The following is a 13740-nucleotide window of genomic DNA, read 5'->3' on the forward strand; positions in this document are numbered from 1 at the left end:
ATTAAGTTTTTCTCCTAGCACCATTTATAACAATTTAGATAATAATTAAATAATTTCTTTAGATAAAATGGGTACATTATATAATCCTACTTCGCTTAACAATATTATATCCGTAAAATATTTTATTCCATTGTATACTTTCATTTATAGTTATAATATCATTCATTTAGATAGAATCAATACGTAGCCAACGCATTACGATTTTTACTTCAATATTACAAATATCTTATCACATTAGTTTGATAATCAATAACAAAGCTACTCCAATTATAATAGCATAAATAATTCGATCAGCATATTGAAGAATGCTCAAGATATTTGATTTCCTGTCATCTTTTCCATTCTATGGTGTAATTTGTATTTTAAAATTAATATAATTAAAAATTTTCCACTACCAATAGCAAACTAAGACTAAATTAACTGACGTCAAAATCTCCCACTACTAATATTAAATTACTAATAGTTCACAAAATATAAAAGACTCTTTTCGTTTACTGGCAGATGTTTATAAATGTTAGTCGGACCCATAAACCACTGATACAACTGTAGAAAATTTTAATTCATTATCAGATATCTTAGCTATACGCGTCTATTTAGTGAGCGCATTAGTCTACGGCTGACTAATTAGTAATTAATTCATATTCGCAAAGGATAATTTAACAACACTGGATATCGGTATCTATCTTTCATTACCTAAAGCTAGAAAATTCTTAATTGTCAGTTTCATTTACCTAAAATTCCAGTCTACGTTAAATTTTCAAACCATTTTGATGTTACAATTTTTAATTTTCTAACGAATAAATTACTGGGCCCTTCTACCCAAAATTACTTCCAGGTCAGCAAATCAATATATTATTTGATCCAAAAGGAATCGGTATAATATAGTAATTATTTTTTTAAGGCGTTTTGAAATTATTTCATTTTAAAATAAAATAATATCTGACGATATTTGTAGATTTCTTGTCGGCTTCTCAATTAGCCTCGGCGTTGGTATATTCTCAGTTATTTTGTCTTAAAATTGTCTGCAGGTAAAGTAAATTTTTATCAACAATCATCTTTAAACTAAATTGAGTATTACTATGTCATCATTCTGTTGAAATAAATAATCTTGCTAGGATAACGAATTGTTAATTCTTTTTCTATGTCATTTTTTATGCTCTGTTACCGTTCTTTCACCAGGAGTATTCTTCATAGCACAAGTGATCTTTATATCAGTTTGATTTATAGTCGTCTCAGGATATTCTTACAAGACTAGCTAAGATAATTATCAATTTCGTCGAACTAATCTTCCAGTATATAGTGATCATCATGTCTACCAACAACACAACTACTGATTTACCATGGTATCGAGCTTATACTTTGCACAGCTATATCACTATGGGCATTATTGGAAGTTTATCCGTTATCACTAATTGTATTATGACCTTATTAATCGCCTATCACAAAAAACTAAGGACTAGAACTAATATCATCATACTTAGTATGTCATTATCCAATATTGGACTTGCCATATTATTTATCTATCCACAATACGTTGTTCCATATTGGCCAGAACGATTAGGACCTTATTGCAATGTCCTTGAACAAATAGGTTCCTTATTTATTGCCAGTACAAGTTTTCATCACTGTGCAGTATCTATCGACCGTGCATTCGCCATTAATTTTCCCATAAAATATGGCTTATATTCTAAACATCTTCATACGACAATTCTGTTGTGTTCCGTTTGGTTGTGCGCATTGCTTTTAGGATTTATGCCTATATTCATATTACGACGAATTACTGACAATGCTTGCATTAACCCGAAATATGTCAGTTTAATCGATCTATACCTTTATTATAGAGTATTTTGGGGTATAGTCCTTTTCTGCCCGGTATTAATTACCATTGCATGCTATACTGACATTTTATATAACATCAATTCACCTATCCGAAGACAAGTTTACTTCTGTAATTCAAGGATATCCAAGACTAAACTAATGCAAAATTTGAAGACAACATTACAGATGGCCATTATGATAGGTGCCTTCATTGTAACTTGGTCTCCCTTCATCATCATGCATTTTTACATTAGCTTTAATAAATCTCAAGATATAACGAGAGACTTATTGATACTTGAAATTTTACGATTTGTTGCTTTTAGTTATATAATATTCTGCCCGATTCTACATGGTCACTACCTTAGAATGATACGAGAGACATGGTTAAGAGTAATTCGCTGTCGTCAGAATAAAATTGAAGGTGGTCATACCAGCAGCTTTGCACAAAGCCAAAGTGGTATAGTAACTTATAGTCTACGTTCAACTAGATCAGACGCTAGAATATATGCTGGTCTTAAGGCTAAATCTGACTCTCAAAAAGATCCAAAGTTCGGTTCCATCTCCAGCACAAACTTACTTAATAAATCAGATTCAAAACAAGAAGATAAGCCAGTAGATTAATCAGATACCAGAAAGCAAGATATCATTATTTCTATCATATACATTAAAGAATAAATTTCATTCGATGGGCTCAATGAACTCTGAAACTATTCTCTAACCAAATATCTTCCTGTAGAATATCTCTAAAAGTGTTAGAAAACGATTAGAACTACTTTTAACGGATCAAATATGATCTGGCAAAACGTTTCCAGTTAACGTAAACTTTTCCCAAAAAATAGATTTTAGATGGTAAATGTAGAATTAGATAAAATTTTTACGGATTATCATTCTATTATTATCATCTGATCCATTAGGAGAACCTTCAAATATTAACATTGATGTATTCTTTCTAATTTAATATATATTAATATTTTTAGTTGCAGAACTACTCTTCATCTATAATCGATTTTTAGCAAATATACCCGTCGCTATAACATCCTCTGTATGCAACTGAAATCAACTCGAGCTGTTTAGAAAAATGAAAAACAACTTCTCTTGAACTGTGCATAAAACTTTCTATGTGAAACAGTTTATTGCGACATGTGTAACCAAGTTATATATACTATCGTAGTATAGCATAATATCTAAATCTAAAGAAAAATAGGTCAGAACATCAATTGATATTTTAAATATACAAACGTAAAAAACATACTTTAATGATTGGAATGAAAATGACATTAAGTTGCTTTGTGATTGGATTTCCTATTTTCTCCTTTTAATTTATGACTGAGGATACTACTGCTATGCGTATTTAATATAAATTAATTAAATTTAATTCTATTTTAGTTCTATTAATACGGTATAAACTACGCCTGCCACTATGAATATCATGGTATTCTGTGGTTATTTAACTATTGGCTAGTAAACCTAAAATATCCTTCTTCTAAGACTTAACATCGCCTATTGATACTATCATAACTACTATTATGTAATAACCTTATAAATCCATCAATTATATGTATTGATGTACTCATCATACAATTATTGTAGTTTGCTTGCCTACTTGAACACAATTTAGAACTTAAATATTAGTCAATATCACCTTTTCAGCAGTAAGCACGAAGTTATCAGTTAATAACGCTTATACAATCAGAAGTTCGCGGCATAATATTAATTGCTTGAGTTTTTACCGAGCTGTACCCAAATTCTAGCTAAATATTATACGTAATAATAATATTATAATATAATGATTTCACTAGCACATTTGAACACAGTCTATAAGCTGTCAGTTCCTGTGCTCAGTACTTGATATAAGAGCAAATACCGTACTTCACCGCTTTATCATCGGCCACGGCCCACTAACATACTTTATTTTATGCAAAATATTGCAAATGTAAATCATTATAAGACACTAAAGAAATAGCCCAATTTTACATATTTTAATTTTAACACACAAAATTATTCGAAGAGTTAAAAGCTATTATTTGCGTCTGAAAACTCCCAATTGTACTTATACATTCAAAAATATTGATATTTAGAGTATGCATACGCTAAAGTCACAATTCATAGTGTATACTAATTGTAATAAGTGTGAACGTTGTCCATTATCTAAAATTAATGACCAAACAAATGTTGTAATAATAATTTCTTCGACATAATTTGCATTGAACTGAAACTGTATACCTCGACACCAAATGTTAACAATTTATCTTATAATCTATATAAAAATATTCAAAATATAAACAAGTACAATACATGCTCAAATAACCAAAACAATTAATGAACGTCCTAGATCAAAATCTATAGCAAAAAGAATGAACTAGGCCGATAATTATCTTGCAAAGTTTGTTATATAATTTAATTATACTAGGCGATGTAGTCTAATTTATTAATCTACTTGATCTGAATGTCTTAAATCAGGCTGACAAAGAATTTACCGTAGTAGAAATACTGATAAACATAACGAAATAGCTTTAAATAATCATCCAATACGTACAATGAAACTATTGTTGAACATTATTTGTCGTATTTATCATGATCTGACTGGATATTAATAAATGAAATAAAGAGAATTACACTTATTTTAATGGATCTTTTCCATTTAGTGATAAAATTTAATTTTACTTTAATCTTTCAATCGAATCATTTTCAACCTAAATCATTTTATTGCATGCTCATTCTTAAATGGCAATTATCAATCGGGTTATGATTTTAATAATTAATAGTTTAGAAAACTACCGTAATTTTAAGCTTGCCAATTTTTGTTGTATGATATCTATGACATCAACAACTATTGAGAGGAGAAAAACAAACTTTTAACATCTGTCAAGGTACCACATACTATAGAAAAAATGGGAATAATAAAATCATGCAATCTAATTACCTTATTACTTTTCAGTAATGAAGGCTACACCTGTCTTTCCATTTGTTAATAGTATCATCATAGCCAACACTCATACTTACCAGTTTGATAGATGAATTTAGGAATCAAGTCAATAATAATAACTCTATTTCACGAAATAATTTTACTTCTTCAATCATGTGAGCCGGCGCGTATCAATGAATGATATTACGCAATATCCTCGGACTATTTCTATGCTCCATACGTAACACAACTCTACTCTAGCCGAATACTACTGCTAAAGACTTCTAGAACGAACTAACAGAATAATCTAAAGTTGCATGCTTTTATACTTTTCGTAGCATTCACAGCTACAATCCGCATGGCAACCTTTTACCTTATTTTACACATAGTAAATTATTCTTAGTAACACAATTCTACTGCGGACCACCATTAATCCAATATGGATACGACTACAGTACTTACGTAGACATTATTCACACCAGCCAAAGTACAACGAATTAACCATATCCTAATATATGATTTACAGTTCTATTTTTACCTATAACCTTATTAGTAACTCAGCACCTTACTGTATATAGTCATCTATACTCTAGCATAGAGTCTATACCACTACAGTCTATAGTTATAGCTACCAAATATCTCTTAGGATAATATCTACCGTACATTATACTAAACATGGCTAACAGTCTACAATCACAATACTAGTTACATTACAACCTACATATAAAATCTCCCTTTAACGAGAATAGTTAAGATTAGGATACGCAAATAATATAAATAAAACTTTCTAATTGGCAGTAATCTAGCATGCAATTTTCTCAATTAGTGTTCAATAATTTTTTAGGGGACTCTTTTAATTCTCACTAATACTATATATTTTGATAGATGTAATAGCTTAATTAATCTTCAATGAACTTTCGCTACATTTTACTGCTACTATACTTATGACATAAAAGCGAATACAGTATGTATGTATTAATTGCAGTTATCTTCTATTAGTAAAGCTACTCTAATGGTCTTCTGTAATTCTTTTCTACAAAAAAAATATACACTAAGTATATGGCAAATAACTAAAGTAGCGCTAACATGATAGCACCTTCAAAACGGAGTACACCATTTTCTTAAAATAAGCTCACAGTTAAATTTTTCCTAGACTCTATAATGCTTTTTGTAAAATATGACTGAGATAATTAACTCATTTTAGCCAGATTACCTTATCTACCCAAATAATCTCTAACCACCGTAAACTGAATGATTTAACACGAGTAGAAAAGTATGCTGCAAAATGTGTCGTAAATAGATAACAGTATTTAGGCTTAGTTAAACAGCACTACCGTTAAGTAAGCATTGCTATTTACCCGTATCATATCGCTTTTAAATTGTCCTGGCATACGGTCATGCAGTATCATCCAATGTAAAATTAAACAGCATTCACTGAGCATCGTTTATAAAGAACTAAAGTTTTTCTAACAAATGTAATTTACATCTAACGTCAAATTTATATACACACATGTAGTATCACTAAAGACCATGTTATCCTACTAGTTGCAATTCAGATACAATGTAAATGAATTTTCGTTTATTTACTATAAAGGAGAACTATTTTCGTATTTTTTTAATTAACACTACCTATACATTAGCTATCAAGGATCAATTTATAAACTACTTGATTTATTATACTGGTCCAGTTAATTATAGCTGTCAAGTTTAGGAGCTATTTATAAATTGATAATCACTGACTAAATATTTTCTATAAAATGGAAATGAAAATGTTACAAATCGAAAATTGGAACCAGGTAGTAGATACTATTAGTACTTTGTCACAAAACAGCTTTGCAACAAGATAACGTAATGTACGATCAATAAATCAATTCCTTGAACCACGTATCAAGGAACGATATCTGCACTATCACAAACACTTTTGCTCTACTAGTAGACTACACAAAGACTTAAACGCCTCGTAATTTACGTTAACTCTAAGTCTACGAATCCACTTTATTACACGATATACTGCATTTATATACTATTCCTCAATAGTTCATGAGTCATAGTTAATACAATTAACCTCGGAATCATTTTCTGAATTAGATATTAATTTTAGCTACTGCTTCCTTAATGCAGACAACAATATTTACGAACATAGACATCTGATGACTAATACAGAATAGTTAGACTATAGTGTCAGAAATTATTACTCAGCAAATTTACTGTCAGGTTTGCTCTTCCAACAAGTACATAAAGTACAATTCTATATAGTGACGATCTCTCTACAGCCAGAAGGTTACAGTAAATTTTATATTGTCTACCGCTGCTTAGTAAATAGTTCGGTAGCGAAATAGGTCAATACATTTTATAAACATTTTTTTGATAAACTCTTGATGCAGCGGATACTCAAGAAATTAGAACAATCCTCACAGTTTGTATGAATGTAATTGCTCTAATAATATTCATAACACATGATCGATTAGGAATTTACAGTCTATTATACGAAATATTGTTTTACGTTCATAATTGGAAACATTGTGAATAATTAAATCATTCGAATTTTGCCTTAATTATTAGCTTTTTACACCAGTAGTGATTGATGAGCATGCTAATTTCATTTTTTTATATCATTCTCAGAGAAAGTTCCTCAGAGAAAAAGTTTATAAACACTAGCATTACCAGTACGTCTGAATGGCTTTGCGAATTTTCATTTACCTTGAAGACGTGGTTCAAAACTATGTCTTATCTATGAGTATAGCCTTTTATGTAATCAGTAATTTTACGAAATGTACGATTAGTAATCTACCGGTACTCATGCAAATCAAGCATGCATAGCGCGCTACTCTGGAATGACAGATGGAAATGTTACTCGATATCCTAAAATTTCTTAATAATATAAATCAAAATCTAATGTGACAACTAAACGTAGATTTACGATTCCAACGTTGTTCTATTTATAGCAGATGTGACAACAAATTACTGGTGTGTCACAAACCAGCTTCGTGACAAAGATAAAGTAAAACAAATCTCTAAATTATTATAGTCTCCGGGATTCAGTATCCCTTAACTACCTCACAAGAATTTAGACGCCTTTGATTCTACGTTAAACTCAACTAGACAATTAAGTACTACTTTATTCTACTATCTGACGGGCTTAGATACCCTTTTACAGCAGCTAACATTCACGAGTCCATCTTATAAAAATACTTAGGTGAGAACTACAATATGTCCATTCACAGAATCATTTCAGTGCACATTACAGCACAGCATTAAATTTACTGTAACACATTTATAATTAGAGTAATTCCTATTGTAAGTAACTAGTGTAATATTTTATCACTATATTATATTAACCAAATTTAGATAGCTATTTCTTCACGGTAGTTCGTACCGTGACATGGTGCTAGCAGCAATAGTTGACTGACAGTAGGATTCTTTTATATCTTAAAACAACGAAAACTTTGCAAATATCCAAGACGTAACGATGAAATCAAAGCATAAAATATTAAAGAAAATCATTAGTATTTATGATAGAAAGTGCTTTATTTAATCACTAACCAGTGTAAGCCCGACTACACCAGGCTTTTCTACTTAAAACGAGCAAGTCTATTACTTCACTCAAAAACATCTATATGGCATTTATATATACACAATCCGAATAGCCGAGTATTATCGCCAAAATTTTAAACTGTTCACCATAGAGTTTAGAAGTTTAGAGGTTGAAACTTTTTATCAAAGTTCTTTCGCCTTTTTAAAGTCGACGAGGACCATTTACGCTTAATGCTAATTCAGAAGATATGCATAGTTTCCCCCTCTCACTCTCTGTTTGGCCGTAATGCTATTACAAAATAATCGGCTTCCACTTATGTATACGCGTACGTATAGATAACTAATATTGCTGATATCCAGCTTAAATACGGTATATGAAAGCATACACTCCTGGCTAGTATTCGTATTACACGGCAAAACTGTAAATTTTTCAGTGCATTGCCGCTATCTACAAGACCTATAACTTGGAAATAAGGCCTAGAATAAATTCGAAATACTGATTAATACTCAATTTCGCGCTACTAGTTAGGCTATTGGAAATATAAAAACACTTCACTTGGAATACCCGTATTTATAGATCGTAATCCAGCTACAGGATACTCAATCTCTATAAACTTGAATGGAAGTCCTCGCTATTGGAAAGCCTGCTCCATTCTGGACGTCTAAATTTTATATTTGAGAAGCGTTACTTAACCTGTGCAGGCAAACAGATAAAAAAAATAAATTGTATTGCAAATAGATCAATTCCCAATTTACTCCACGTACCATGTTAGACATACAAGATAAAAGGATAACCTGCACACCGTAATAGAACAAATTGAAAGATTTCGATATGCTACGTCATTCCATTTTTTAATTTATTCTACCAAGAATGACAATGCATGTGCGGTGCCTACTGTGATAAAATAAATATTATCCAAAAATGATGTATGAAATTGCACGTCTCCTAACTTGATGTTATTATAAATCAGATTAGCAAAGTATTGACGCGCAATCTTGACATATTGATGCAGAACGAATAAGCATCATGCAGTAAACTAATTCATCTGCTATTCACCGTTTGACCCATGCAATATTGATAAATGTAGAGTAATTCGATGTAATTTACCAATTGTGACAGAATTAATATAATTTAACGATATATTGAATTATTGCCCTACCAGTTTACTATAGTCAGAATATTAATGATAAGCTATGTGCAATTAGTAATTACCAACTGTATCAAAATGTACGTTATGTATCATTACTGAAGTACTAAATTGTTTATACCTTAAAAAATTTGCTCTAGCTTAAAATGTTTAATAAGTAGAGAAAAAAATGTGTCTCGTAGTCCGTAATAAAAACAATCTCGGCCAGAAAGCTACTGATATTCGACGTGCAAATCGGGATAAAGGGAATGATATATCCTGTAGTATGTCAAAATATCAAATTATATACTTCTTAATTTATTTCTAGTCTTACTATTAAATAGCTACGGACTGATACGTGATATGTAATTGCTTATTTATGTACTAAATTGTTTTATCTCTTAACAAATTTACTCTAGCCTAAAGTGTTTTATATACAAGCCCGTGATAAAAAGATTATACGTTAGCCAGTAGGCTACTGATGTGCGATATACAAACTGTGATAAAAGGAACGATATAGCAATAACGAGATACCAAATAATTTCATTTCTTAATTTATTTCTATTCTTGACATTCAATAGCCAGGGCAATGATACTTGATATTTATTGTAATTGCTTACTCATGATTAAAATCACGAGTATCGGGATCCTAATTACCCATCTTTCAATTTATCTAGTCAGATCGTTAGTATGATATATAAGCCATGTTAAATGAATTTATCATAAAGTACATTATTGGTGAACTAAGTAGTTTATCTCTTAGTTTACTCCATCTTCTCAATAAAATAGTTAGGATGTTCATAGGGGGTCTCTATTCCTCACTTTACAGTACAAGTGTACACTGTACTGTATATGTACAGTACTGCACACTGTTGCTAAGCAACGGATGTTGTTGCGTGGACCATGATAGAGTGTAGAGTGTACTATAGTAACGTAGTTGAATTAAATATCATCTAGTGTGATACAATCACTCCTCAAAATTGAAATCGACGCTAATTTGACTTATCGTCAGACCAAATCGTGAACAGAGCTACATTACATAATTTATATTTGACGAATTTAAGGTTTTTTAGATATTAAGTTTACTCAACAAGCCAAAATTAAAATATGCCCAAGAAATCGAAATCCAAGTCGGGTAAAAGAGGCAGCGGGAAGGGTAAAGGAAAAGGAAAAGGAAAAGGGTGAGTAAAATGCTTAATATTATAAGTGTACGAGCCGCAATGTTATGGCATTACGAATATCTATTACAGTCGTATAACAATATCATGGTATATAAACTGTAAAGCTCTGAACTACTCTTAGCTATCGATAGTAAATGACCATAAAAGTACTTTTATAAAGATACCCTTCAAATTTAGCGTAAGACAGTAATCAGATACAGCAAAATTACATTCAGAATTTTAATATTGAGCTTCCTTTCTCGTGTAACTATTATGGGTAATGATAATCAAATCTATAGAAAGAAAAGCTCTTCCAAAGCTAGCAGAGACACCATAGTTCAACAAGCAGTTAGCAACGCAAAATTATGGGAATCAAGGCTTGACATAGCAGAGAAAAACAGAAAAGATCTTAAGTAATTAACTTTACATATCAAATTAGTAATTCTAAACAGAATAACCCATTTACATATATATCTTTACCTGTTGGTAATCATCATTATCTTCATCGTATTTTTTAATTGGGTTAGAGTTAACGTTAGAGATTTATCAAGTGAAAATGAACTTCTACGAGATAAAATGGCACAGGTAAGAATTTAATATCAAAAATAACTTTTTACAAGCATTTCCAAGTCAATAGCTTGACATATTCGTGTATTACGTATAATACATGCAAGGAATATTATAGCACTCTTAATGCTAACCGAATCTCATCCAATTCTAAAATGATTTAATAATAACCATAAATAGACTGAAAAGGACACCATTGAAGTCATTTCATTCTTAAAGCACCAAGAAGATGTTAAATCTGAAGAAGTAAGCCTCTACTTTAACATAAATTATATTTCGAACTATTTGTTAGCTTTTAAGTTTTCGAATTGGTTTTACTATTTTAAGAACTAAAACTATGCTAGAGATGACCAATTTTGATAATCAATCAGATATTAAGTAGAAATCTATTTTGGTACTTAATTTTAAAGATTGACCGATTAGAACAGCATCTCAAAGATATTCGCAGAGAGGCACGTAAAGAAAAAGAAGCCATGGTAATAATGTCTAGAGTATTCATACTAAACGCTATAATAATATACACATATATACTGTAGTAGTCTTAAAAGTACATTATCACTTTTATCATTTATATGTATTTATTAAATTAGATGAAAGATTATTCGCAAAAACTTGACAAAATGGAAGAGGCAATCAATGAGAAAGATCGAGATGTAAGTAATGCTCCATCAGCTTTTGTTAGGTTCATTTTCACTTACGATTACCTATTCTGATCCAAATATGAAATGGTCCCTTTAGATTAGACTGATGCAGTCGGAATTGAAGCTCGTAAAAGAATTCCGCCGTAAGCGGGGACAAATGCAAAAGGAACTGGATGAGGTTAATTTCTATTTGTTATAATTCAACAAATCATTACTTCTCAACATTCAGAATTCAGTTTCAACATTAGAATAATTTGAAACTATTTCAATCATTAGATTAAAGACAACTTGTACGGTGCGGAAAGACAACATAAACAAACTGTTTCTAAAATGGAGCAAAAATTTTTTGAGGAGAAGGTATAATTTAAAAAATCTAGAGCTTTTTGGCAATAATTATAAGTATTAAATGGACAATTGTAAACATTAAATTGTTTGCGCTCTTGGCAATCACTATAGATTCATTTGCAAGACGAAGCTAATGCGAAAATTGCAGAACTAGCAGAACGAGCTCACAAAGAGGCAGTAAAGTAAGTGAAAAATTTTTGTTGATTAAAATTGCATTTTCTTTATTAATTCAATACCATGACTACATAATCTGACAGTAAACTGGATGAAACAACAAAATCTGTATATAAAGAAAATGTGCGATTAGTGGAAGCACTCAATTATCACGTTAAGGAAGGAAAAGACCTACGCAAAGTCAGTCTATGAGTTATTTCCTCCGCAACTTTACGATTACAGTATATAGCTAATTGAATACTTCCTTCTATTAACCAGCAATTGGAGCATGTGCGGGAGGATTATGATGCAATCCATCGTGAAAGAGAGTTAAATGACATTATTATGAGAGAGAAAGTAACACAATCTAAACAGCTGCAAAAGCTAGTCAGTGAGGTACGGTAAAGTTTAGCGAAATATTGAACCATTTTATAACATTAGTTGACGCTGCATTTCCAATATAGCCTAGAAATATACCATAATAAGATATCTTAAAGCAACATACTAAAACAATACATCTAATTCTATGTAGCAAAAAGAAAAGGTTCACAATTTAGAATTATCTCTGAGCCATGTTGTAAGAGAATTTGAACACGAACGAGCTAGTCTACATAGCCGAATAGAGCAAGAATTGGAGGCTAGCAGGTACATTCAGGCCCTTTTATTAATTATAGAGGTGTAATTAAACTACTTTGTGCTGGAATTAAAATATACAGATATACATAGCCAGTGGTTAACTCAGATGCAATATTTTATGATACCTAATGCGCTATTTACAGAATGGAAAATGAAAAACTCAAGAAAATTTTAGACTTAAAAAATAAAGAATTAACTAGGATTAAACGACTGGGAAAAAATATATTAGACCAAGTAAGCTAATGAATTCCTCATCACAGTACCGCATACATAGCCGTATTTTAAAAAGATGCAATTCATACGTAATACATTAAAGCTAGTTATATGTTGTTTTGCAGAGAACTGAAATGGAGCAGTTCTTTTTAGAGGCTCTGTCACACATCAGAAATGAAATCGTTAGAAATAGGTATACTCAAGAATTGTTATATATTTTTGTATTTAATTAAATATCTTATTCGACTAAAAGTGGCTTTATGTCTGTAATTTAATAATCGCTATGCTTTATCATTTTAGAACGCAATACAAGCATGACGCTCAAACTGTATACAATAGGAAAATGTTAACTGCTCATACAGGAGGAATCAATTATCCTAAAGTTAGAACATTCCGGTATGTTTGGTCTATGATAACTACTTTACTGATCTATTCTCGATATGATATAACCTAGCTTGTAGACAAAGTCAATGATTTAATTGCTACATCTTTACTTTTTACCATCAGCCCCACTGATACTAGCACAAACAACGTTTATGAAGATTTAGAGAAAGCAAGAGACTGGTAATAATTTATCAGCAAAGTTACTATAATGTAGAAAGTACTATCGTGCATTACAGATTAACACAAAATAACAAAAG

The 13740-nt window shown here is 30.8% G+C and overlaps 1 protein-coding gene across 1 annotated transcript; it reads left to right on the forward strand.

Moving 5' to 3' along the window:
* Positions 1–1308: 1308 nt before the first annotated feature.
* Positions 1309–2439, forward strand: TRIADDRAFT_51801 (uncharacterized protein; the record flags this gene model as incomplete). Its single annotated transcript, XM_002107828.1, has 1 exon — positions 1309–2439. The coding sequence occupies one exon, from the start codon at positions 1309–1311 to the stop codon at positions 2437–2439; it is 1131 nt and encodes a 376-aa protein (XP_002107864.1).
* Positions 2440–13740: the final 11301 nt, after the last annotated feature.

The sequence above is a fragment of the Trichoplax adhaerens genome, genomic scaffold (assembly GCF_000150275.1).
Source record: "Trichoplax adhaerens TRIADscaffold_1 genomic scaffold, whole genome shotgun sequence".
NCBI lineage: Eukaryota > Metazoa > Placozoa > Uniplacotomia > Trichoplacea > Trichoplacidae > Trichoplax > Trichoplax adhaerens.